The 27,855-nt window shown below is 42.2% G+C and overlaps 1 protein-coding gene across 1 annotated transcript; it reads left to right on the top strand.

Moving 5' to 3' along the window:
* Positions 1-27,855, top strand: MMP2 (matrix metallopeptidase 2). The gene is made up of 13 exons (XM_069965950.1): positions 1-295; positions 3,924-4,147; positions 4,400-4,548; positions 4,623-4,751; positions 10,040-10,213; positions 14,416-14,589; positions 17,165-17,338; positions 17,494-17,649; positions 20,199-20,346; positions 20,953-21,089; positions 24,946-25,105; positions 25,885-25,991; positions 26,975-27,855. The coding sequence occupies exons 1-13, from the start codon at positions 155-157 to the stop codon at positions 27,076-27,078; spliced, it is 1,977 nt and encodes a 658-aa protein (XP_069822051.1). The 5' UTR covers positions 1-154; the 3' UTR covers positions 27,079-27,855.

Below are 27,855 nucleotides of genomic sequence, written 5' to 3'. Positions count from 1 at the left end.
AATGCTCAGTACATCTGGCTCCTTCACATACAAAGGAACTTAGCCCAACCATAAACCTCAGCCGCCACACACAGGGGATTGTTACCTCTCCAGTGCCCAGAGTTTTGGGCAGGAGCTCCTCAGATATCTACAGACGTGGCAGTGCCCAGAAAACATGAAGTCCCTTCATATACTTCAGCTATGCGCCTTTTGTTACCAGCTCTTTGTTCACTTTGACCAGAGCACAGCTGCACCTTCTCCCATCATAAAGTTTCCAGGAGACAACTCGCCAAAAACAGACAAAGACATGGTCACTGTAAGTAGCCTGTTTCAGCTGAATTTGTCTTGTACTTTCAGTTTCTCTGTGTATCTGGACATTTTGTAGTAAACTTATAAATTCAAGATTTTTAAATATTTCTAGTTTACATCCAAAAGTTGTTTTCTTTCTGTAAAGGAGGTCCAAATATCTAAGACATTTTAATATTTGCACAATAGGGCTAACAATTACTAATAATAATGATATAAAAGATATAATATAAAAGATATATTATTATTATATTATTACCTAGCGTCTGAGAATGTATCAAAATGGTAAAATTGTCTTATTTATAGCCGAACAATTGAAATACTGCTCTAAAACCAAGTGTAGGCTCCATACATGTTTACCTGTGGTGCTACCAAATTACAAAGCTCACTAATAATTGTAATACTCGACCAACAGTGGGCACTGCACATGTAAACCCAAGCATGTTAACAATTATAATAGAGCTATAAATCAAGATTAAGTACCGCAAATGTAAATATGAGCTTATGAAAATAATATAAAGCATGTTAACAATATAGTGCAATAAATCAAGGGTGGCAACCAATAATGTAAGTTGGTACCAAAACATACTAATAAAAGTAGTACTGCCATGAATTAAGTTGGTACCAGACATGTAAACCCAAGGTTGTACATTATTACAAAGGACCTTAACAGTTGGAATACTAATATGAACCAAGGGTGGGTATCATTTACTTAAAGGGGTTATCCAGGGCTACAAAAACATGGCCACTTTTGCCCCACTCATGTCTCCAGTTCAGGTGTGGTTTGCAATTAAGCTCCATTTATTTCAATGGAACTGAGTTTCAAAACCCCACCCAATCTGGAGACAAGAGTGGGGCAAAAGTGGCCATGGGTTTGTAGCACTGGATAGCCCCTTTAAATATGAGGTGGTACTAAAATACAAAGCTTTTACTGCTTTGAGCCAAGGTTGGGCAGCACACATGGAAACTCAAAGTACATTACCAAATTGAAAATTGCCATGAACCAAGGGTGACCACTACATACTGCATGTGAGCCAAATTTAGAATTATAGTATGTTACAAAGGTGGCCACCACACATGAAATTAGCACGCTTGGCTGTTACACTACCTCTTGTAGTATATAGTGAACAATAATTGCATATGTGCAGGACAATTCCACAGTGTTCACATAATTGCTGTAGCTCCATCTCCTCTAACCCCTGGTGTTCCTCTGTTACTGCTAATAAAGGCTGTATAGATGCCCAGTACACAGTTGTAGCTTTATATGTTGACTATTCAGATAAATGGCTGAAAACACTATTTGAAGTGGCTTTCCTTTCTGATCTCCATACTTCAGTAGTACATTCTAAAATGTTCTGTAATTTGTTCAGATTATGTTTATAACTGTAATTATTTTTTTCATATTTTTCTGTTAGGGCTTGGCTATACAGCTCCACATATTGTTGTATTTAATAGTGTTGTAACAACATTGTCACATGATGGGTGACCTCCGGACATTTTGGGCTGGTTACACAACATATCCGGTAGAATGAAAACAATGGCAGAATTCCAAAGGAACATCAAGAATCAGAGATGTATCTACAGTATAAAATGCTAGTATGCAGGACATGCCTAACAGTATTATTATTATTTATTTATAGAGCGCCCTTAATTCCAGAGCGCTATACAATAGATAGGGGTAACAAGCAGAAACAACACAAGATCAAAACACGTTACATGAAGGCAAATGGCAGACTGGTACATGGGAAAGAGGACCCTGCCCGCGTACTGGCAAACTGGTCATTATCATAAAAGCAGATTTTCTAAGACACATACTAATAGAAATAACTGGATCTGTTTTATGTGGACAACTCACAAAACTTTGTACATACAAAAGCCCAGTTGTCTGAAGTCTGTCCAATTGGCAACAAAGAAACGTATTACCCTATGTGGGCATGTGCCTATGTGTTCTGGAAAATCTATAAATTTTTTTACAAGACTAGTATGATACTTTGATAGCATAGGATGAGGGACGGTAGCCATGCCCCCTGTGTTCCTCATGCCTTACCAGGCACAACTAACAGCACGGAACAGCGCTGAGGATGAAAGTGCCCACTAGGAGGCTAGCAGCAGGTTAGATTCGTCTAACCCCCTGATAGTTCCCCTTTAAGAAAACTAAGTCTAACTTGATGTATTATGTGAAATTAAACATGTTTCAAATGTAAAAGAATTTTTGGTAATGTACTGTTTGAGAGATATAGAATTATTAGTAGTCCCCCATGCGCCTGCATTGCTTTGTTAACCTGTTGCCTTTGGTTACAGCCCACTAACATTGACCAGGCATGCTCAATTCAAGTGCAGTCACCAGGAACTACTGGCAGTTTTTCTTCACTTACCCTTCAAGCAGGGGGAATTGTGGAAAAGTGCCTGCACTGTTGCATGGCAACAGCGAGGTCACCATTTAGAGAGGAATCCAATCCATGGGGGAGAAAAAGTGTATAGGGATGTAAGTTACTATACAAAAAACACATTTGTTCTCTGGTGCCTGACCTGTAAAACTATTGTTTGAAATGAAGGGTACTCTCTGATTCTCTTTACTGATGAAAAAGTCCACACACCATTTTATTAACCTTATTGTGAGGATTAAAAACAACAGTTTTTAGGCTCAAAATGTCTGAAAACGTCATCCATATTTTGAGCCTTTTCATGCTTTCATGCATTTTTTGGGCCTTTTTAATTTGGACCGAAACCATGATCTAAATTACAGATAATTAAAAATTTTTGTGGCCGAAAAGAAAGTAGAAAAAGGAATGAAAGTGTACAGTTCAATACAAGTCAATGGTAAAACAAAAATATAGCCTTAAAAACAACAACAAACAAACAAAAAAAAACAGCCCCAAAACAATATGTGAACATAGCCAAAGGGGATTTGGGTAATGACGAAACCTATCAAGTCTTTACCAAGCTCACACAATGGTGGTGTTAAACCAGGTCAAGCTAGGTCATCAGAAGGAGACTGAGAGACTGTATTAAAATGTGTTCTTGATGCCAGGGCTCAGTTCTAGGACAGGTGTAAGTAGAGACTCAGTACCATTGTGCCCCTGCCCCCTGAGTACCACCGTGCTCCTGAGAGTATATATGTTTCTGGTAACCACTTTGTTTCAAGTATCTCATATACTTTTAAAGAGGACCTGTCAGCCAGGATGCCGTGGCGGAGACCGCCCAACCCTCCAGTGGAGCCCGGCATACTTAACCCTCCCTGGAAGTCCCGCTCCTGGACCCGGTCCCTGGGCGGAGAGATAACGGCCCAAAGCTGAGAGCGCACGTTATGCAAAGCAGTAGAGATGAGTCTGACGTCCATAGAAAATGACTGCTCCAGTAATTTTCTATGGATGCCGGACTCATCTCTACTGCTTTGCATAACGCGCGCGCTCAGATTCGTGATTTGTCCGCTCAGGGACCGGATCTAGGAGCGGGACTTTCAGGGAGGGTTAAGTATGCGGGGCTCCTCCGGGGGTCGGGCGGGCTCCGCCATGGCATCCCGGCTGACAGGTTCCCTTTAAATTTTTAAGCAAGGACTGTGTCTATCATAATTTATTGCTGTACTTTATTATTACTTCATATTCCTAATTGTTGGATTACCATTATATTTCTTACAGCAATACCTACTGAAGTACTATGGCTGCCCTAAAGACACATGTCTGATGGTGCTAAAAGATACACTGAAGAAAATGCAGAGGTTCTTTCACATTCCAGAGACAGGAGAGATGGATCAAAAGACAATTGAAACTATGAAAAAGCCTAGATGTGGTAACCCAGATGTGTCCAACTATCAGTTTTTTCCAAGGAAGCCCAAATGGGAAAAAAATGATATAACATACAGGTAGAGTCCCCTATGATCCTGCTGTGTGGTCTGTATGGGTTTTCACACTTAAAGGGGTTGACTAATTTAGGAAATTAGCCATATACACTATTAGTTTATTGTAAGTTAAGTTAAAGCTGATTGATTGAGGTCCTTTGTGATCAGCTTATTGTTGAGTGACCCTCATTACAAGAAAGGAGTCTCTAAAGTTGAGAACTCCTTTAAGACATTCCCCAATGCCACTAAACACTTAATACGTTTTTTTTTTTTCAGGATTTTGGGCTACACTACTGATCTGGACTCTGAAACTGTGGATGATGCTTTTGCTCGGGCATTTCAAGTCTGGAGTGATGTAACCCCTTTGAAGTTCACTCGACTTATGGATGGTGACGCTGATATCATGATCAATTTTGGCCGATGGGGTAAATCACTTTTCCGTTTATGCTTTATGTTTATGCTTGGTCATAGACCCTACTAATATTTATCTGTTTTTCAGAACATGGTGATGGCTATCCATTTGATGGTAAAGATGGACTTTTGGCTCATGCTTTTGCGCCAGGAACAGGAATTGGTGGTGACTCTCATTTTGATGATGATGAGCTTTGGACTTTAGGAGAAGGACAGGGTAACATTCATTTATTTGCATATAGTTATTTGATATATTTAGGCCTTTCACTGAATCTATACAAAAGGGGCATACTCTGTGTTGAGAGGGTAGAAGAGATTTATTTGGATGTGAACTGCCCCCAGTACCCTGTAGCTCCTGGACACAGGTCTCCAGCAATGTGCCCAGCAGTCTGGTGGGGCAGCACTTTCGAAATATAGGTCACTTTCCCATTCTCTCAATGCCAGGTAATTTGACATGGGGCAGAGCCACAGCGGCATGTAGTCACACTGCCTCCATTCTTCTCCCAGCCATTAGGGCTACATGGGCATCCTGAGCACTAGGAACTTGAAAAGCTTAGTGTTTGAGATGTAAAATATAGTGTGAGTGGCTGGGAGGATGGCAGGCGCTTGACTACATGCCACTGTGACTCCATCACAATGCCTACTTCTCAGGTGTCTGGAGTGGAGATTAAAGACTTATGTTGCGAAAATGCTATATAAGGTAATGGGGGCGGTTTACAGAGCAGCAGCGATGAACTGGTTCCCTTCAAGGGTATGTTCACACTGAGCAAAATCGGCAGAATTCCGCAGCAGCGAGCTCCCGTCTGCCTCAGTGTCAAACAGTGTGTCTATGGGAGGGCTCACGTATCTCTACTCTCCACTTAAAGGCAGGTGGGATTCCGCAGCGGAGACCTCCTCTGTAGAATTCAAATGATTTTGCTTAGTGTGAACATACCCTCATACAGTGAGAAAATGAAATGTACTTCAGCTATAAGCAAATGTACTTCAGCTATAAGTCGTGTTGCTTTCTTTTATGACTTAAAACTTAGATTTGTTAGACTGTTGTTGGCCATGCCTTTCTTTAGATATTTCAGTTATAGCTCAAATATGCCTGCTACTGTACTTAAAGGGGTTGTCTGGCGATAAAAAATTATTCACAGAATAACACACATTACAAAGTTATACAACTTTGTAATGTATGTTATGTCTGTGAATGGCCCCCTTCCCCGTGTATCCCCCCACCCACGCTAGACCCGGAAGTGTGGTGCATTATACTCACCGCATCTCGTGTTGTCCACGGTCTCCGATCGTCAGCAGTGACGTCTTCTTCGGGAGCTTGGCGGATCTTCCCGAGTGCCGGCCACCCTCTGCAGCGTCATCCGAAGCTCAGCCGCGATTGGCTGAGCATAACTGTGCTCAGCCAATCGCGGCTGAGCGGCTGATGACGCGGCCACGTCATCAGCTGCTCAGCCGCGATTGGCTGAGCACAGTTATGCTCAGCCAATCGCGGCTGAGCTTCGGATGACGCTGCAGAGGGCGGCCGGCACTCGGGAAGATCCACTGGCCTCCCGAAGAAGACGTCACTGCTGACGATCGGAGACCGTGGTCGGCACGTGACAGGTAATGTATAGCGCACCACACTTCCGAGTACACGGGTGGGGGTGGTGGGACACGGGGAAGGGGGCCATTCACAGACATAACATACATTACAAAGTTGTATAACTTTGTAATGTGTGTTATTCTGTGAATAATTTTTTATCGCCGGACAACCCCTTTAACTAGGCAACATGGTCATTCAGCCTAACAAAAGACAAATTTCTGTTACAAATATGGTGTACACCATAACTTGCAGCTTTATATAGTGGTGCAAATGCAATAATAAAAAATACTCCTATGTCTATGTAAGGGATGTGTAGCTCTGTATAAAAAAAAACAGAGAGACAGCAGCTACAGGGGATGAACAGAATAACTAGAACACCAACTAGAGATCACATATTTTTATCAAAAAGGAGTAGGGCCCCGTTTTGTAAATAATACAGCTGAAATACAAATATAAATCATGAACAACATTTATGTCAATTTTGTTTTGTTTTTCAACTAACACAGATGCTAATTCCTTGACAAAAAACGTGGTGGTACTCCTAAACTTGTTGTCAAGAATGCCCCACATAATCTTATATTTTGTCTGTATATCTAGTCTGTAGACTGGTTGGCACCTAGCTATGGCTTTTCCCGGCATTCAGCACGACTAGGACAAAATCAGCCCTCTACCCCATTACCATCTGACCCAGGCTTCCTTTCATAATCTCCCTCCTGCTTCTTCCACTGTCGCAACAGTTCCTGGTCTGCTGCAGGGCCAGACTGCCTATCTGGCAATACGGGCAAATGCCAGATGGGCCAGTGTGCTACGTTGGCCAGTCCATAAACAGCTTGACGGTTATCTTCTCTCTGCCTTAGCACCCTCCCTGCACTTAACAACATGCAGCAACCTCCTCATGGTTGCTGCAGGTCTGAACTTTGAGAAAACTTGTCAGTACTGGTCCAGCCAGGGCTGACAATCAGAACAGAAATTTAGTTCAAAACCCCAGGCTTAAAGCGTAACTGTCATATTTTTTTTTATTGCAGAAATCAGTAGTATAAGCGATTTTTAGAAACTCTGTAATAGGTTTTATCAGCCAAAAAAGCCTCCTTCTGTACTCAAGAAGCAATCTCCCAGCCTCTTCCCCCTGACTTCTTATCTGTGCATTATCAGGCAAACACATCTTCATTGCAGAGAAGCCAGTGAAGACAGGTTCTGCTCTCTCCATTCTATCCTTATGGAGGGGGGAGGGGCCGAGGGAGATGAGGGAGCAGGAAGAGGTGACATGAAGGTCAGCTGTTTGTAGACTCTCTGGGCACCTAAACTGCAGGATTCAGGGGTCAGAAAGGTCAGTGCTTATCTATGAACTTACTGAGAGATGATTGCAGGGTGTTGTGCTGTGCAGGACTGCTCCGTGCTCAGTCACTCCTAACAGCCCCTCCCCTCTCCATAGCCACATAATGGACACAGAAATTCTGCTGCTTCTGCAGTGAGGAGGGAGGCTGGGAGATTGCTTTTTCAGTACAGAAGGAAACTCATTTGGTTTATAAAACCTATTACAGAGTTTCTGAAAATCGCTTGAACTGTTGATATTTAATGTTTTTTTTTTAAAAATGGCCCTGAAATGACACTTATGCTTTAATGCAAAAAAAAAAAAAAAGGGGGGGGGGACTTAAGGAAGGGGTGGGTCCCTTAAGTCTGGCCTCTTCTTATCGACCTGTTTGGTACTGGTGACCCTGCCAGGAGTACTACTCCCACCAGCTTAGCTCAATGGATCACCAAGGCACACAAGCTCCCTCACCATATCAAGGTGAAGGCACCATGAGGGAGCCCTTTCACTCTAACCCGATTACACAGCCAAAACCTTAATTTACCTTTCCTTTGCTAAAACCTACTTAGAATTCCTTACAACTGTGAGCCCCAACCCTTCTAACCACCTGTCACAGCCCAGGCCTGCCCCAGTCCCTAACAGGGACCCTCCCATCACCCTTCCCAGCCCAGGCTAGCCCCAGCCCCCTAACGCAGATCCTCCCATCCCCTCTCCTAGCCCAGGCCTGCTCCAGCTTCCTATTGCAGACCCTCCCATTGCCCTTTCCAGAGCAGGCCCGCCCCAGACCCCTAATGCGGACCCTCCAATGCTCTTTCCAGCCCAGGCAGTCCCAGCCCCTCATGCAGACCCTTTCCTAGTCAGGGCCCGGCCCCCTAATGCAAACCCTCCATGCACCCTTCCCACGCCCGGCCTTCTCCAGCCCCCTAACGCAAACCCTCCTATTGGCCTTCCCAGCCCAGACACACCCCAGCCCATAAAGCTGACCCTCCTATGACCCTTTCCTGCCCAGGCTCACCCCAGCTCCTATGTGGACCCTGCCATTGCCCTTCCCAGCCCCTAATGCGGACCCTCCCAGGGCCTTTCCTAGCCAGGGCCCAACCCAGCCCCCTAACACAGACCATGCCTGCGCCCTTGCTAGCCCAGGCTTGCCCCAGCCCCTAACGCAGAGCCTCCTATTGCCCTTTCCAACCCAGGCTCGCCCCAGCCCCCTATGCGGACCCTGCCATTGCCCTTCCAAGCCCAGGCCCACCCCAGCACCCTAATGCGGACCCTTCCATCACCCTTTACAGCCCAGGCCTGCCCCATTCCCCTAACGCAAACCCTCCTTTCACTCTTAAAAGCCCAGGCCCTTCCCAGCCCCCTAACACAGACCCTCCCATTGCCCTTCCCCACCCAGGTGCACCCCAGCCCCTAATGTGGACCCTGCCATCGCCCTTCCCAACATTGGCCCGCCCCAGCCCCCTAACGTGGACCTTCCCATTGCCCTTTCCAGTCCAGCCCTGCCCCATTCCCCTAATGTGGACCCTCCTTTTGCCCTGCCCAGCCCCGCCCCAGCCCCCTAATGCGGACCCTTCCCTTGCCCTTTCCAGACCAGGCCCGCCCCAGCGCCTAATGCCAACCCTCTCAGGGCCTTTCCTAGCCAGGGCCCACCCCAGCCCCCTAACTCAGACCCTCCCATTGCCCTTTCCAGCCAAGGCTCGGCCCAGCCCCTATACGGACCCTGCCATTTCCCCCTTCCAGCCCAGGCCCACCCCAAGCCCTAATGCGGACCCTCCCATTGCCCTTCCCCACCCAGGTGCATCCCAGCCCTTAATGTGGACCTTGCTGTCGCCCTTTCCAGCCCAGGCCTGCTTCAGCCCCCTAACATGGACATGGAAAAGACGAGGGCCCTACTTGTTTTTTTTAAGTGAGTAGCCCCCCCTTCTTTTCTATAAAAAAATTATCAGCTGCCTAGTAACATGAGGGTAGGAAGGACTGTATTTTAGCCTTGTGTAATGACATATATGTTTCCCAATGATATGCTACCCCTTTTTGTAATAGATTTGTTGGCTCCATGGTGTTTTCTCAAAATGCAGTATGAAGAGCATAGACAGTGCTCTTTTTGCCTATGACAGATTCCAGCTGCCCTGTTATCACCCCCACTACACAGAAAATGCTTATTCCATTGGTTTAGCAGCTGACTAGAAATACAGGCATAATAAATGTGGCTTATTTCTGCTAAGCAAACTCTGGCTTCATTGCCTACTGACTGGGTTTAGGAAATTCAAAACAAAAGTAAATGGGGTTTCCAGCCCTATATATTTTTTGTAAACAGTCATGATATAAAGTAACAAAAGCCTTCATACTCTCCTTTCCAATCCCCTACTACCCCCACACCATTTGTTTCTTGGTCTTCCGCCCTTTGGGCTCGAGTATTAGCTTGACACATCATCATTGTGGCAGAGAATTGAAAAGGAAACCATAACTCCTAGTCACTCATGACTCCTATTTTGTACAAAAATCAAGTGATTATAAAAATGTCCCAGAGCGGGAAATCCCCTTTAAATATATTATTTGATGTATAATGATGACATATTTGCCTTTAGTAATGTTTAACAGCTGTCATTCTCCACCACAGTTGTGAAAGTAAAATATGGAAATGCTGATGGCGAATTCTGCAAATTTCCTTTCCTCTTCAATGATAAGGAATATAACAGCTGCACAGATTCCGGACGTTCTGATGGATTTCTCTGGTGTTCAACCACATACAACTTTGATCAAGATGGGAAATATGGCTTTTGTCCTCATGAATGTAAGTGTTCTTTAAAACATTCCTTTGTCACTTCAATGGGAAAGTCAAAATCTGAAATAGATCGCAGTGTTGAGGATTGCAGAAACAATGTCGATCTTCAGAAACCAGTAATGTCACAAACACTTTGCAGCAGTGTAGATGCTTCTGTTTGTTGGTCTAAAGTCTGTCGGTGTATACTGGCAGACTTGGGGGGCCTTCGTTTAAAGTGAAGGAGCTGTACTGTGCTGGGCCTTTGTAGCACAAGAAACACACTGTGGTCTTTATCCCCTAATTTACATATTATTTCTAATATTTTCTTTCCTAGCGCTGGAGCATCTATGGATTCAGGGTAAATAGCTCTATTGTACATTGCCTTTAGTTTAGGTACTAAAAACTGCAGTCAGGTCTGATTTAGATACTTCTACTAATGTACACAATCTGCCCCAAAATTCACACCACAGTTTGGTGCGGATTTGTGGTTTTTCTGCTGCAGAAAACTTAAAGCATTGTTGATGCGTGTGGAAGCACCTTAAACACTGGATGTAGAATCTAAAGAGAATGCCAGTATGTATAAACTTTGTATTGAAAATTCTGATTAGGTTATGGACAATGAGGACAAGGGTTACAGTGGAGGAGTCATACACAACATTCTTTTGCATGCTTAAAAAAAAACATCAGAAGACCAGAGCAGGATGTCATACTGTTAAGGAAAATATATTCTTCCTGAAGATTTCTTTTCAAATACAGTGTGTAGATCTGTTAGTTTATTTAGTGACATAATAAGGAACATTTGTAGAGACAAAGAAAAAACTTACCGCCAGGATCTTGTAAAGTTATCCACAAAAAAAGCTTATCCACAAAAAAATTCAGTTTTCGGTTTAAGGTCAGTTTCACACATACTGCATTGCAGCGAGTTCTGCAGCAAAATTTTCATTCTGCTGTGAGAATGTAGCCCCTGCCCACTTAACTGAGACAGAGAGATACTTTATTGACTATATGATATAAGTTATCTTGCTCCCTACACCAATACCAGTGCTATTTTGCACGGTTGGAGCAGGATAATCTGGAGGCTCAACATTTCAGCATTTGTTGTGCAGTGCCCTTTTTTGTTTTTTGTCTATAGTTGTTTCTTCATACAACACTTTTAATATATATTAATAAAAGTTACATTTTAATACGTGATTCCTGCCCACTTAACTTATCAGCTGCCGGGCTAATACATTACCTGTCCTTGCGTCCTGTCTAGCCAATCAGTGCGCGGTCTCGCTAAAGCCACTGATTGGCTGAGCAGGACACCTGGAAGCCAGAGAAGCAGGTGGGAGCATGGACAAGTAATGTATTAGCCTGGCAACTGATGGATTAAGTGGTGCAGCGTCATAGGGGGGTGGGGGTTTCCTTCCACTGGTGGCGGGCCGGCCCGGCTCCAGTGCTTCAGCCTCAGCTAGTGCCCGGCAATAGACGGGGCCGTGTGCGGGGCTGCAGTTCAAGAAAAGGACCACTGCACTCCCACGCCACCACCATTCTGTTACATTCGCTTCAAATACATAGCACCCACATATTCCACAGCATTTAACAAAGCGTGTCATCATCACTCACTGTGCCAAGAGGGGCTCACAATCTAAATTCCTTCCAAGTCAACCTTTTTTATTATTTTTTTTTTTTTAAATCTCCAAAACATGTACAAAAACTGGCCATCACCACCGGTAAAGATCACAAAGAATACACAATAACTTATTGTAATCTGAGCACAGCCAAAAAGAAAAGGGGTTAAACACTTGTGAGGAGTGACTTCCCTGAATTGTATGTTTTGAGTTGCATGCACTTTTTGATCTTTCCAAACATTTCTTAGGGATTTTTTTCTGGATCCGCAGGCAGTTGGGACATGTGTTTCTCATTAGAAAGGCCTTTTCCTTCCAAGGTTTGTTACACTTCTATGTAGTTACAGGACAGCCTGCATGAGTCAGTGTCATCATGAGCTCAAAAAACGTTTTTCTTTTTTATTTTCTGACTTATCCAACAACAATTTAAACCACAGTGGCATGGAAGTGGTGTCAGCAAAAAAACACACCATTTGGTTAAAATCAAATGGACCTAGACATATTTCAGCTGCTAATACATTCCTTATTAGCCAAGAACACTGGGGTAGAATAAGTAAAGTGACTGTACAGTCTGGTGTGTCTGGTATTGCTTTAGCTGCTGCATTTGTAATCACAGTTCTTCTTTTTACTTCCACATATGTATACCCCAAACATTAACGCATCAACCCATACTCTAACAGGGTCTTTATCAAAGACTGCATAGCTACTTAAGGCTTCTGCATATTTTATTTGAATTAGGAGTAGGGTTGCAAGAACCCCCTCCCCAAATACCAAATTGACTCAAATTTCCTCACCCTAGATACATAGTTTATTTTAGATGGCATTTTGGAGGAAAACCTATTTTTCTGTATTATTAATCTAGCAAGTCTTGAAAATTCTGAGGGGATTGGCAGAATTGGTATTGATAGTTGATTGGATGTTTTTTTTTCTTCTTTCCCTGTCCATGCGGGTATATCATCATGAAAACTTTATCTGTATCGTAAAATAAAGTAATTGGAGAAAAGAGTAAGTTTAAGACAGATGATTTGCAATAGTTTTTTGGACTTTTGGAGAAGTTTTCCAGTCTCTGTAACTTGATATTATAGCTCAGCTACAAAGAAGTGAATGTGGCTGAGCTGCAATACTACACGCAACCACTGGACAAGTTTAATGGCCTATGATATATTGGAACTACCAAATATTTATGTGTTCTCATGTGGGTGAGATTTTTAAAAACTAGTGCATGAGAAATGTTGAGAAGTTGCCTGGTGGGCTACATCATGCCCATAGCACTCCAATGCCATCTTTCATCTCTTAGTGGTCCTTTGATAAATGAAAGAAAGACTATGATTGTCTGCCATTGACAGGTTCTCCATATTTTCTGCAGCACCGACAGGAGCAGATTGGTCTTACAGGTTAGAGGTCAGAGAAGAAAAGCATAAATAAATAAATAAATAAATAAAGAGGCAGCATTGACAGGACCAGAGGACATAAGGACTGTTTGTTAACTCCTTCCTTTTAATTTAAAATCTGCCTATGCTGTACATCAACAAGGGTAAAAAAAATAATAAATATATATATATATATATATATATATATATATATCTTTGTTATATAGATTGGTGATAATAGTCATAGCTATGGTCAGGTCAGGGCAATATTATCATTATAGCTCCAGGCTCTGCCCACTGTTGTGGGAATGGATTTAATGTTTTGAAAAGAACGATGGCTACAGTAGAGGCCCTGCACAGGTAGATACGTTTGCAGGGGCCCACACTTAGCTCCCTGCTGATACTGCCTCAGCTTCAGCCAGCTGGAATAGGGAGCTAGGTACTAATGTGACTCAGTCAACATTCATGTGTATAAAAAGAGAGAGAGAGAGTGTGTGTGTGTGTGTATATATCTATATATCTATATCTATATATATATATATATATATATATATATATATATATATATATATATATATCAGACAGCATACTATGTAGATATGGTTGGTGGGTGGACATAAAACAAGCTTCTGAACTGGGGCCCATAAACACCACTGCTTGCACAGTAGCTCCACTTGGCTGGAACTATGCTGCTGCAGTTGTGTAGTGAGAGACCACGAAAAAGAGTCATCACATTGGAGTCTGAGAAGAAAAAAAATGTGCCTTTTTCCAATATATGAAAGATTTTCTTGAAGATGGTTTGCTTACCCACAGCTTCTAAATGAAACAGCCACATCATTCAGTCCAGTGTAAATAAGAGTAATCTGACTCAGTGCCAAAAAAACAGCTCATACTTCTTGGTGGGATACTTACTACACTTACTACACTTTATTGCAAAGCTGAAAACAGTGCAAGCAACTTATGTGCACAACTCTTGTAAATAACTACAGATTAAGTGATTTCATAAATGTTCTAATTTTAATATGTATCTGCCATTGTTTGTCTTTGAATTGATATAAAAATAATCCTGGGAAAATTTAGCAAAAAGCACTTTGTGACTGTGGCTTCTATGTAGACCTACAGTATGTGTCTCCCTGGTAACAGACTACACTGTGCAGTCTGATCCTGCAGTCATACCTACTTCTATCACCACCCAATTCTTTTTTAGATACATTTGTCATAAAATTAACAGCTAACTCTTGCTTTTTCCTGACAGTATTATTCACTTTAGCTGGAAATGCAGATGGCAAACCTTGCAAATTTCCTTTTAAGTTCCAAGGCAAAAGCTATGACAGCTGTACAACTGAGGGAAGGTCAGATGGCTACAGGTGGTGTGCAACAACAGAAGACTACGACCAGGATAAATCCTATGGATTCTGTCCAGAAACAGGTGTGTAATTTCAGTTTTCTTGCATAGATAAGCCATTACCCCAGCAGATGTCTTACTTTAGCCTGTGGAAACCATGCCACCATTTTACCTCCAATAGCCACCCAATATTGCTGAAAACCTCTCCAATATTGCAAGGTTATTGGGAGAAAAATGGGGCATGGATTTCACCAAGCTTGGATCACATTCTGAACGCATATGTGGAAACACTGTTTTAGGTCATGTACATTTGAACATACACTTAGACATGTTTAAATATGAAAAAGTGTTACTTATATTGTACATATCCTGTCACATTAAAGGAGAACTCAGTTAAAAAGTAAATCCATGGATAGCAGGGGGTGGTGGGTACAAAATAAAGAAGCTATACTTACCAGTCAGTCACTGAGATGGGACGTCTCTGTAGTCACTGACTGACTGAGTGGGTACTTTCCCACAGGTCATTAGGAGGTGGGAAGCTAAGAGAAACTGGAGACTAGTGGCTGATATCAAGCCACCAGTTCTCCTTTAAGTATAGAGCTACATTCAGAATTTTGCAAGTTGCAACCCCTTTAAGATGTTTTTGATGTTTGACTGGTAATATCTTGCAAAAAAAAAAAAAAAGGTTCTTTTTAATGTAGCATTTGAACATAACTGTATCACTTCAGAAAGTCATACAGTTCCCCAAACATTTTATTAAAACCAAGTTGAAATGATTCATTGGCCTTGACAGCAGTAACTGTTTACAAAAGAAAATCCCCACTTTTGTTTTTGTTGGCTAGCTTCCCTAGGTTAGTATATTAGACGTGAATATCTCAGACGGCTTCTGGCTTCTCTTTATGCAAATTTTGCCCACTGGTGACAAATCTAGCGGTCATAGGGTTTTTTTGTGGACTTATTAGTTACTGCAGGGATGTAAACTGAAGGAATAAGTAAATTCATTATGCTGTTCATAGAAAGTAAAGAATGGCAAGGGGATGACTCAGTTTGCCTTGCCGGAAAGCACTGTGTGCACAGCCAGTAACATAGGGCATTTTGGGCTAAGCTGGCTGAGAAAGCAAACAGAAAGCCAGGGGATTTCTTGGGAGGTCAATTCATTCTTACTATGTCAGTTTGTAGGAACAAGGCTCCTGCTTTGTAACCTACCAACGCTGTGCTTTTCATACTTAATTTACTTCAACTGTGAGCATGTAGGACCGAAAGATTATTCTGCTTTTATTTTACTAAATACTGTATAAATTATATTTATATTTTTAAGGATTATTTTCTGTTTTTAAGGTTTTTTTTTTCTTTAGATCTCAAAACTATCTAGAAAAATTTTCAGAAAATCTACTGGATTTTAGTTTTCACACTGGCCACTAGATGTCAGTGCAGCAGGCATGCTGGTAAAACTGAATGGTAATATAACGGCCATCTTACAACCAATAATGTATGGAAGATATATGTATGGAGTTTACAAGACCCACAAATATATGTAGCATTGTGCAAGGATTTCTCAAATGACATCCGTTGAAGTTCGTAGTTTCCATTTTTCTGGTGCTAACCTCCTAACTTTTTGGATGGGCCAATTTTTACATGCATTTCTATTTGCTTTAATACATTTAGGTTTGAATATTATCACACCGTTCATCTGATTATAACAATTTTAAGATCCACCTAGCACCAGAGTTGGGGTGTAAGGAGCCACTTAGTTTCTGGAGCATAGTAGAAAGTTTATAAATGCCCTATACCCTTGGTCAAAAGAAACATAGGAGCAGAGAAGAACAAAGGAATTTGGATCTGAAGTAGGGACTGTCTGAAAGAGGAACAGTTGGGAGGTATGTTAGTGTATATTAGACAGGATATGGGTTGTGAAGCCTCATAGACCATCAGAGAAGTTTATTAAGGGGTCTTGAAAAGCTGTGCTGGAATCTGATGGGTTAATCTGGGCAATAGCTTCATTCTACCCTTGCACGTTTTGATAAGTCTCCCCCAAAGTTTGACATGGGCAAAAATCTGTGTGCCTTTACAGCCTAATGTTTAACCTGTTAGGTCATAATGCAATTTCAATGTAGACTTTTGTGACCATACTTACCTCCCTGCAGTTATGTCATCTGGTCCCCTGCTTGTAGCTCTGCTTCCTACTTCAAAGACAGACTTGTCTCAGCAGTGGTGTCCCGCCTTAATCAGGGATTGGCTGAGTGGGCTGTCACAACAAGTCCATAGTAGGAATCAGGACTCAGAGGACTGGATGACATCTCAGTGGAAGATGCAGGGGACCCAGGTATCTAAGTATAACTTTTTTTTATGGAAGCCAAAGCAAAATATCAAAAATGTGTATAGCCCAATGCCCTTTTGTTATATTATAAGGGTAATTTCCCAAAATTAATAGAAAAAAATGCTTTTTGTTATGTTACTTCTTTATTCCCTCTCAGTGTTCACTTAAAATGTACAAAGCTAGTGGTCATACATGCCCAGTAGCTTGTTTCCACCACCTGGGTTTTGCAGTACACGTTGCAGACCATAAAATTGTGAAAACGTCTATTAAATATCCATAATTGTGGGTACTATGTGGCTCATAGATAGCTTTGAATAAAATCTTTGGTTTGATTCTTTACAGCACTGTCCACAGTTGGAGGAAATGCAGAAGGCTCCCCATGTGTCTTTCCTTTTACGTTCCTTGGAAATAAATATAATTCATGCACTAGTTCTGGAAGAAGTGATGGCAAACTATGGTGTGCCACCAGCAGCAGCTATGATGATGACCGCAAATGGGGTTTCTGTCCTGACCAAGGTACACGTGTTAGAGTATAATGAATCAAATATACATAAATCTTTGATTTCTTTCTAAATTTCTTCTGATTTATACTGCATTCCTTAATATTTGGCCGTTCTTGCCTTTCCTTCCCTTCCATTCTTCACACCAATCTTATACATGTTCTTTCTCAGGTTATAGTCTCTTTCTTGTTGCTGCCCATGAGTTTGGACACGCTCTTGGACTGGAACATTCTGATGATCCGGGTGCCCTAATGGCTCCAATTTACACTTATGTCAAGAACTTTCGGTTGTCACAAGATGATGTCAGTGGGATTCAAGAACTTTATGGTGAGTTTAAACCTGCAAGAATTAGGCCTTATTCACACGTCCATTAAATTTGTCCGTAATAGTGGGTCTGCAATTATGAACAAATTTAGGGCCCATTAATTTCAATTGGGCTGTTCACACCATCCATAGTTTTATGGGCCCCTAGTCCATTCCACAAAAAACACTGACATGCCCTAGTGAGTACCATAATTGCATATGGGAGCATGCATTGTCACGAAAGGGACTCATAACCAATACAGACAGGCACTGAGCGGTTAGTCTTTCCCTTAATTTGGTTCTTTATTCCAATGCAATGGATGCCTCACATATCAGATACACAGCAATGTGGTGAGGAAGAGCTCAGCAGCTTACTCTTCTCATGTCCAGTCAAATCTACATCTGTCCCACACAGAGAAACACAGAACTCACCTACCCCCTTGTGCTACATCAGTTAGCAGGGGGCAGGGTGAGTCCATATTACCAGGTAAAGATGACACCTCAGCCGGCACTTGACATTTTTTTCCACCACCAACCAACCACAACTTTTGCTGTCTTTCCTGGAATTATTTTATCCAAGGTAATCACATGGGGTTCTACAAGAGTGATGAGGCTCCAGAGTCCAGGAAGCCTTTAGCTGGCCATCCATCCACCTGTCCTGGAACCACATGATTTTTCCTTTTTCCAGCATTAACCCAATTAATCTGTATTACTGCATATTCTGCTTCCTCTATATCTCCAAGTAAGAGTTTGTTATCATACCTGACTACTGAATCCACCCTGGGGCAGCTCTCCATCTTTTTCTTACTGACTGCAGATATGAGGTGGGTTGCTGGTGAAATTGGAATAGGTGACCTAGTGGATCATCTCTTAGCTATTGGGCAGACTGATCATCCATAACATCCGCAATTCTGTAAAAAATAGATAAGTAATCATTTTCAGTAGGGATGGTCCGAACCCTCCGAGGTTCGGGTTCGTATGAACCCGCACGCTCGGCATCAGATTCCCGCTGTCTGCCCGCTCCGTGCAGCGGGTGGATACAGCGGGAGGACCGCCTGGAAAACTGGGATACAGCTTATGGCTATGGCTGTATCCCAGTTTTCCAGGCGGTCCTCCCGCTGTATCCACCCTTTCCACGGAGAGGGCAGACAGCGGGAATCATTGCCGAGCGTCCGGGTTCGTATAAACCCGAACCGAACTCGGTTCGGACCATCCCTAATTTTCATCCATTACCACTTATTTAACTATCATCTTCCCCTTTTTAGCTGATCTGCAAAAATTAGTGCTTACGAATGCAATATGGATGCATTACAGACACATTTTTTTTTCTTGTTGCGGACATTTATACGGTCCTGAAAAAATACTGAATGTGTGAATGAGACCTTAAAGTTCTTTTAGATTAAAGATAGTAAAGGGTATGGCCTCCACCCCTTGATTCAGACTTATACTCCACTTTTGAGGTACACCAATACAGTTAAATGTCTTGTGATCTCATAAATGTTTTTTGACAATCCATAATACAGTGCACTAATTGGACATTTAACTTTTATTTATTTCTTTGTAGAAAAAACTAACATAGAAACCCAAATACAGAATACAGTTTGAGGGTAGCTTCACATGTACCGTATCGCAGCTGATCCACAGCAGATCTGACTAAGGGCCCTATTCCACTGGACTATTATCATTCGCATAATCGTTAACAATAAACCATTTCAAGCGACCGCTATTGCGAACGGCCTGAAATCGTTCACCCATTTACATGGAATGACAATCGTTACTTATGATCGTTCTTGCGGTCGTCTTGTCGTCGCTATTGCGTTTGTTGCTACTGTGAACGACCGAACGACGTCTTATTCAATGAGAACGATTTGCGAACAAGCAACGATTTAAATAGGTCCAGGTCTTATTAAGCAATCAACGATTACTCGTTCATCGTTTAAACGTAACTACTATTTAACCGAGCCATTATCTTTTAGATCCGAACAATGTAACGATAATTTGAGCGATAATCGTCCTGTGGAATAGGGCCCTTAATGAATGAACACAGCATCAAATCTGCACCATCAAATCTGCAGCAGATTTTACAGTGCAGATTTGATGCTGTGTTCATTCATCTAGACGAATCTGCTGCGGATCCGCAGCTGAAAATCATCTGCAATGCGGTATGTGTGAAGCTTCACACTTACCGTATCACAGTGGATTTTCTGCTGCAAATCCGCAGCAGATTTGACTAAATGAATGAACACAGCATCAAATCCAGACTGTAAAATCTGCTGCAGATTTGATGCTGTCTTGATTCATTTAGTCTAATCTGCTGCCGATCCGCAGCAGAAAATCCACTGCGATACGGTACGTGTGAAGCTATCCTAAGGCCATGTTTACCCAGTAAGAATGGCCGTTGTGCCTTAAAATAATGCACTGCAAGACCACAAGTCTATGAGAACAGCTGTTGTTTACACACTGTATTAATGTTCATCTGGTAGTAAATCCATCAAGTCATTTGTGTGATGTCTAGTTGCTACTACTCCTATGGTTTAGCCAATGGTTTTTATAATGATACCTATTTTTTCTAGGCCAAGGATCTGAGAGTAAACCTGGACCTGGACCTGGGCCCGGACCTTCCCCCACATTAGGCCCTGTTACACCAGAGCTGTGCAGCAAAGACATTGTATTTGATGGAATTTCACAAATCAGAGGGGAGATATTTTTCTTCAAAGATAGGTGAGGTATACAAAAGTTGCTGTTGTGTTTTATGTGGCTTTTACATGGAAAACTGTGCAGACTTCTGGAATAGAGCATTTTGTCTAGGGTTCCATTTGGGATTTCCATAAAATTTGCAAGAGAATTTCAGCATCAACAGATCCCTGGTAGACTCTATTGTAAGTCAGTGGTGACAGCCAATCCCTGTTAACCCCCATAGTACAATGGTTCTTCCTCAATAGACAGAGTTCAGGATACAAGTGTGTGCGGGGCCTAATTTCTGTTAAACAATACTTTTTCCCCCCAAGCATTTACATATTGTATTTATATAGTATGCAAGCCCATAAGTGATGAAAATGTAAGAAATAATAGAACTGCTGATACCCAAATACATATTCCCAGTCTAATCTCAGATAAAACAGGAGCTAAGGGTAAGTTCTGTTTTCCTTTAACATATATGTTTTGTATACACTTAAAGAGGAAGAAATCTTAACATATACAGGTAGCAATGTTTTTTGGGGCGTACACAAGTACCAAATTGTAATGGAAACAGTGAAACAGAGATAAAAATGCAATGTAAAACTAAAATATCAAAATAATTCTTAATTAATTTCTGTTTTTCTCAAGGTTTATATGGCGATCAGTAAACCGAAGGAGCAGGCCCTCAGGTCCCCTGCTTATTGCCACTTTCTGGTCAGAGTTACCTGACAAAATTGATGCCGTTTATGAAGAACCTCATGATGAAAAGACGGTTTTCTTTGCAGGTGAACATAAATTTAATTGTCATCCATTTTTGTGTGTCCATTTCTGTGCGGCAAAATGTGGGTATAAATGTATGGAAAGCAGTGAGTGATCAGTTTCTATTATAATTACTAAGCACCAAGTAGCTGAATGTACCATACACCTAAATCATCAGTAGAAGCATTTGTAGAAGAAATGGGATGAGCCTAAAGGGCCTTTTACACGGGCTGATTATCGGCCAGCAGTGTTGCTATAAAAGTTCCTGTGGCTGATAGACGGCCTGTGTAATAAGTGGCCGATCAGCTGAGGATCATGTAAACGCCTGATTATCGGCTGATCGTCTGTTTGGAACCTGCTTTAAAATTTATCTTTATTGGCCATACATCATCCTGTGTAAACATGGTTTGTGCGGTTGAGAAAGATAACAGGAAACCAACAGCACAGATATATATATATATCCGTGCTGTCAGTTCTCAGATCACAAGCAGTCTAGACTTACCAGGCATGCTGCTTGTAAACCAGCATCTGATTCTCCAGTCCTTCAGCCGTTGCTGTAACTTTAGGCCGCCTCCTCCTCCGGATTGTTTGGCAGCCGCAGGATGCTGGGCTTGAAGATACAGTCGCCACCGGAGGGCCAGATACTGGATCACAAGCAGCATGGCTTGTCATTATAGACTGTTTGTGATCTGGAAACTGATAGCATGGATATCAGAGGCCAGTGTTAGAAACCATATAGTATTTTCTGAGGTCACCTTAACATGGTGAGATGGTACATTCTATTTGATCAAATGGTGTGCTATGGGAAAACTCAGAGGTATGAGTGTACTTTCTTAATGTGCCACTGCTGTTTTGACTTACATCTTTCCTTCTTTCTTGGGTTTCCACAAAAATTTGGCGCTATCTAATAGGCTCTACAAGTGAGACTGTGCTTTTAGCACAGTGAGTGGCAATCACTCTTCAGAGGTTGCCGGACATCTCAGTTGTGTCAGGCAACCCTGGGGGAAGGGGAGCCAAACCCTGCTCTGCATAGCGCTGAAACAGCGAAGGGGATTGGCGACTGCAGGGGAAATTTTAGGGTTCTTGCCCCTCATCAGTACAGAACTAGGTGCTCTTTGGCCATGAGACAAAAAGCCATAAGAATGTAATATTTCCTCTTGAGGAAAGTGCCAAATGATGTTTAAAGTCTCATAGGCAATGCAAAGCTCCACCGAAAAGAAAAGTATGGTAGTTCTCCTCCTGTAACGCAAGAAAGCATGTCATCGCTTGACCCATATAAGAGCCTTGGACCATTACTGCCCATGCAAGAATCTCATCCAAAATTAAGAAAGTGGTGCAGGGGCTTCATAATGTTTTTTTTTTTTTTTTTTTTTTAAATATAAAACAGCAAAATATGTACCAATGCTCCAATGCAGCGGTCATGTTTCATAGTACTGATGTTTTGCTAGGTGGTATAAGGTTGGGTGCAGCTGCAACTTCTGCCTCCCTATAGTTATGCCATTGAAAAAAACATCATAGGGGCGTGAAGGTGTGTGTTGTCTCATGCTCTCACCATTTGGTTAGGTCTATGGGTGGAGGGGTTCATGACTTAGGGATTTAGGACATGGAGATGGAGATATTTCATTTAACAGGCACATCTGGACATAATCCTTGTTGTATTTACTTCTCTCTGTTTGCCCAACCATTTTTTAGTATTGAAGATGGTGTAATGATTTTTATTTGTGTACCTTTTACAGTACTGTATGTTCCTTGCAGAGGAAACAGTGGTAGAGTGGTATAATTTTATTTTAATAAGATATCAGTTTCTAGGGCTATTTAAAACCATAAGTCTGCTGGATGAGTAGATGTAATCTTTTCCACATGGGCCATGAGGGTGATACATTTCAGAATGACCTAGCTTAGATTAGCCTCATGATGACAAATAGATGCAGAGCAGCACACGGCATCTACCCTTAAACCATGGCTGTAACCCCTATTATAACAGCAAACAGGCTGATTTAGGAGCACTCTGTCCTTATTTACCTGGCTTTTCTGAGGGTTAAAGGCTACTTCACCATCTGTTTAGAAGTCAATATTTGACAATATGCATTTCAGTATCTCCCTAGGTGACCTCGGTGATAACTATTTTCCTTTTGGCATCTTTTACCCCCTTACTAGTGCACCGAGGATACCTGCACAGACAGGGTAGTACATATCTATATATAGTAGTATCTATATATATCTAGACCCATATTCACTTTGGTTAGCTGTACACAATTTATGGCTATACCTATCCTTACAGTGTTTGTACACATACTGTCCCTGATACCTCTCGATGGCATCAAGAGTATGCAATGTCAGCACAAGGCAAGAAGGGATATTTAAAAGTAGCAAGGACATGGTGTGATATGGTGCAAATGGCTAGCAACAGTAGAGTTGGTATTTAAAGTGATATTGTCACCCCCTTTCCATATAAGTTTTCAGCAGGATCCTTAAGCTTATATTGTGAACATTTCATATCTTACTGTATAAAGGATTTCTTGGTGGTCTCTCCCCTCAAAATGCCTTCTCTGTGAGCGCAGAGGACTTGGAAAACATAGGACTTCCTGTGCTTAGAATCTTTAAAAGACTTTAAACAGGAAGTGCCGTGTTTTCCTTAATAGCTAAAAAACAAAAATGAATGTAAACTGCAAACTTGCTTTTTATCACATCTACTGTTAATTTAGATTTTGAATGTTATAACGACAGTGACACTTTAATACTTTTTAACACTAGTTTTCTGGTGAAGGTGTTGACTTTCCCCAGTTTCTAACCTTTTCTGCTACAGATTACAAAATGTACAGTATTTATTTTTTTAAGCCTCAGACTTTCATATAAACAAAATCTTGGAAGAAAATCTGGCACCTTCTCCTATACAGTAATTCTTGTGTTTGTTTGTTCTGCAGTCCAGTCCGCACATGCCGCTGTATGTAAACAAGCACAAAAATCATCTGAGCCAGTGCCAGGTTTTCTTTCAAGATTTGAAAACTATATTCAAAGTGCACCGCTACTGGGAAAAGCAGAGTGCTGTGTGTACATTGACATTTTATGCACCAACACCTTAAAGGGGTATTCCCCCCAAAATTATTTTTGCATTAATACATTGCCCACCTGTAGCTTTACATCTTTCCAATATAAAGTGATTATGGATTCTGCACAGTTTTGCTGTTATCTAGAAGCACTCACCCCCACGGAATGCATAGAATCATCAGCCCTCAGTCCAACCCGACACGCTCCCTGCTCCTGGGTTAGCGATTCTAACCCGGCACACTGAAGAGAGGGAGGACACTGAGACAGTGACAGCTGCTAATGCTGTTCACTGTCTCCCTCTCTGACAGCAGCCCCCCCAGTGTGTGCACCCCCTTGCCCTAAACTCACCCGCCACGCACCCTGTATCTCCCCCCGTAGCTCACCCGTAAGCTGCGCCACTTGCGCCCCCCCCCCCGCATGTCACCTGGTGCCCGCACCCCTCCCGCGGCCCGCACTAGCCCCACCCCCTGCATCTCATCCGCGGTCCGCACTAGTCCCGCCCCCCGCATTTCACCCGCGGCAACCCCCCCCATCTCACCTGGTGCCCGCACCACTCCCGCGGCCGTCCGCGGTCCGCACTAGCCCCGCCCCCGCATTTCACCCGCAGCAACCCCCCCCCCCCCCCGTCTCACCTGGTGCCCACACCCCTCCCGAGGCCCGCACTAGCCCCGCCCCCCGCATCTCACCCACGGTCCGCACTAGGTTTTGGCATATTCAACATGATAATCACAGGGCCACATATGGTAAGAGGTATTACGTGCATACCATGCTGCAAAATCGCCAATACGACCAGGTGTTGCCTCTTGTGATCTTCTGTATGTTTTTTTTTAACAGGTGATGAATACTGGGTTTATACTTCAAGTGAACTAGAAAGAGGATATCCTAAAAAAATAACTAACCTTGGACTTCCGTCAGATGTCAAACGTGTAGACGCTGCATTCAACTGGAGCAAAAACAAAAAAACCTACATTTTTGCTGGGGACAAGTTTTGGAGGTAATGCAGATATTTTTGTTAGGTACTGTAGTTACTTTACAATTATTCTCCCCTATTCTCAACTATTTCAAATTGGCCTTTGTTTTGTTAGTCACGTACTTATATACATACATACATCTAGCAATTCCTTAAAGGGGTACTCCAGCGGGGGGGGGGCACTTTTGTGCTGGGACCGGGGAGGAGGTGGCCAAGGGAAAAGACGTCCACTCACCTCCCCGCATCACGGCGCTCCGATGCCCGGTTCCCGGCCGCTTCTGGGTGTCTGACGCGGGCCCGAGACGTGACGTGGGATCTGAGCAGACTTGAAATGGATCCCACCTCCTTCACTGAGTGGCTGAGCGGACCTGAGACATCACGTCTCGGGCCCGCGTCAGACAACAGGAAGCGGCCGGGAACCTGCGATGCGGGACCCGCCACTGGAATCGGGTAGGTGAGTGGACATCTTTTCCCTCGGCCACCTCCTACCCGATCCCAGCACAAAAGTGCCCCCCCCCCCCGCTGGAGTAGCCCTTTAACGACAGGGCACAGATTCAAAGAGTTTCCCTGCTCGCGGCATGATATTGATACATCATGTTGGGTCGGGAAACAGTCCATTACAGGGCTTCCCAAGCGTAGGGCCTGTAATTTACGGAATGTGTGAATAAGCCCTAAGTCTCTGTATGAATAGCTATAAGGCACATAGTTATTATAGGGTAGGTTGTATCCTGAACACTTGGTCATTTTGATTGTAATTAATTGGAAACTTGTGTTCTAATCGTATAATTTTCTTGTCCTCTCAGGTTTAATGAAGTAAAGAAGAAAATGGATACTGGTTTCCCTAAATTTATTGCAGATTCATGGAATGGTGTCCATGACAATCTAGATGCTGTCTTTGACCTTGGAAATGGTACGACTTGCCTGTTAGTGGAATGTGTTTGACACTGCAGACCATCTACATACATGGGAATGGGACTAAGCTTCAATACCAGACAGCCGATTGGCATGAGTGGCAACATCTCTAATAAAAAATAAAAATAAATAAAAACAAGTAGATTCTGTTTTCTAAATCTCAGCAAACTCATTATGAAATGTTAAAAAGAACATAAAGAGGACCTATAGCCAACCGCCACAAAATGAGCTCTTATTATTATGAAATAGTTTAGGGTGTCCTGATTGCCAAGATACGTGGCTCTATAACTTGTCTGGCAATTCAGTGAATGAAGTCAGATGGCTGTGAACTTAATTTTAATAATTGGAGTGACTATCAGGTAATGGGCAAGATTACACAGTCAGGGGGTATGAATTTTTTTTTTTAAATTGAGGAGCATGTATACCTAATACATACCCCTTGACTGTGTAATCATTCCCCTCACCTAATTTCCCCCCCTTTAGTACAACTAAATTAATGCCTATATGACTATTAACTGGAAATTCAGAGAAACTATAAACCTGCATATTTCTGAATCAGAATGTGTGTGATCAGGGCAATCTGGTGAATCCTACACAATTTAAATGGGCACTGTCATTACCAGTAGTTTTCTACATAAAATACAATACTATACATTTGGCCACTAGGTGTCTCACTTACTGGAAAACTGCAGTCGAGACTCCGTCACTAAGACCATTTGATCTTTAGTAACGGCAAAAAAAAACTAAATTGAGAAAGTGGAGTCAATTGGCCCAGTGAAGATGAATGCTGATTGGCCAGCAGCCATGCACTGCTGCAGATGAGTAAACTAACTGATAAAAAAATTAACTATATATTTTGCTTTATTTATTTCTATATCTCATGACATGTACACTTTAATGATAGTAACATCTCATTGTTTGGATGACTACTATGACTACTACTGTATTTCTTAAGTTATATCTATCCTTCTTGTATTTTAGGTTACAGTTATTTCTTCAAAGACCAGTATTACCATGAGATGGAAGACAAGATCTTGAAGATTGTTAAAATTGGAAATATAAAAACTGATTGGCTTGGTTGCTGAGTTATCCAATGTTGCATTAACCATATATTGTAATTTGTTTGTATTCCGGCCTACTTGTGTATGGTTTTTATTGTTGGTTACTGATTTGTACTGAATGACCAGTCTGGCACTGGTATTATGACAGTATGTGCAAGTGCACCCCGTGCTTGTCAACTGATAATTTAATATGTTGTGTACCCCAGATAAGCATATAAAAAAACATGGCAATGGAGACATTTCAAGGACATCTTGGTTTACAACTATAAGAATTATTCTTAGTTTCCCTACCGGCCAATCATCTTGATGCTACATTAATCCATCGTAAAGACATACATTATCACTTTACCGTTCACATATTGATGACAAACCCACATACTTATGGACAGAGGCACGGGTTGCCTACAGAATGTAGTAAACGACTAAACTGACACTTTTCTCTAGACAGATATAAGTCATTATGATACAACCTCTGATACAACATTATGATTCAACCTCTGGATTAACAAGGTTCAGCACCACCCTCCATGGACCATATTTGGTATTGCAGTGCAACCCCATTTAAGTGAATAGAACCAGGCTGCGATGGCAGATATGCTCATGCACAAGAGTGATGCTGTTTTTTTTTTTTTTTAAAGTCATTTTTTTTAATGCTGGCAAACCATTTGAACTGATTGGTATTCAATTGTTATCGTTTAATTGTAAAATTAACTTTTGTACTTATTGGCACTTACTGGTTGTTTCTAATAAGGGATGGTCCGAACCCTCCGAGGTTCAGGTTCGTATGAACCCGAACGCTCG

Source organism: Dendropsophus ebraccatus, chromosome 4, assembly GCF_027789765.1.
Source record: "Dendropsophus ebraccatus isolate aDenEbr1 chromosome 4, aDenEbr1.pat, whole genome shotgun sequence".
In the NCBI taxonomy this organism is placed as follows: Eukaryota; Metazoa; Chordata; class Amphibia; order Anura; family Hylidae; genus Dendropsophus; species Dendropsophus ebraccatus.
This window is presented reverse-complemented; position numbering and strand designations above follow the sequence as displayed.

What these genes read in the sequence shown, in the direction of transcription:
- MMP2 (XM_069965950.1), top strand. Translation starts at nt 155, where the DNA reads ATGAAGTCCCTTCATATACTTCAGCTATGCGCCTTTTGTTACCAGCTC. An exon ending in GCTGGGGACAAGTTTTGGAG is followed by an intron (nt 25,106 to 25,884) that starts GTAATGCAGATA and finishes TTGTCCTCTCAG; the next exon opens with GTTTAATGAAGTAAAGAAGA. An exon ending in TGTCTTTGACCTTGGAAATG is followed by an intron (nt 25,992 to 26,974) that starts GTACGACTTGCC and finishes CTTGTATTTTAG; the next exon opens with GTTACAGTTATTTCTTCAAA.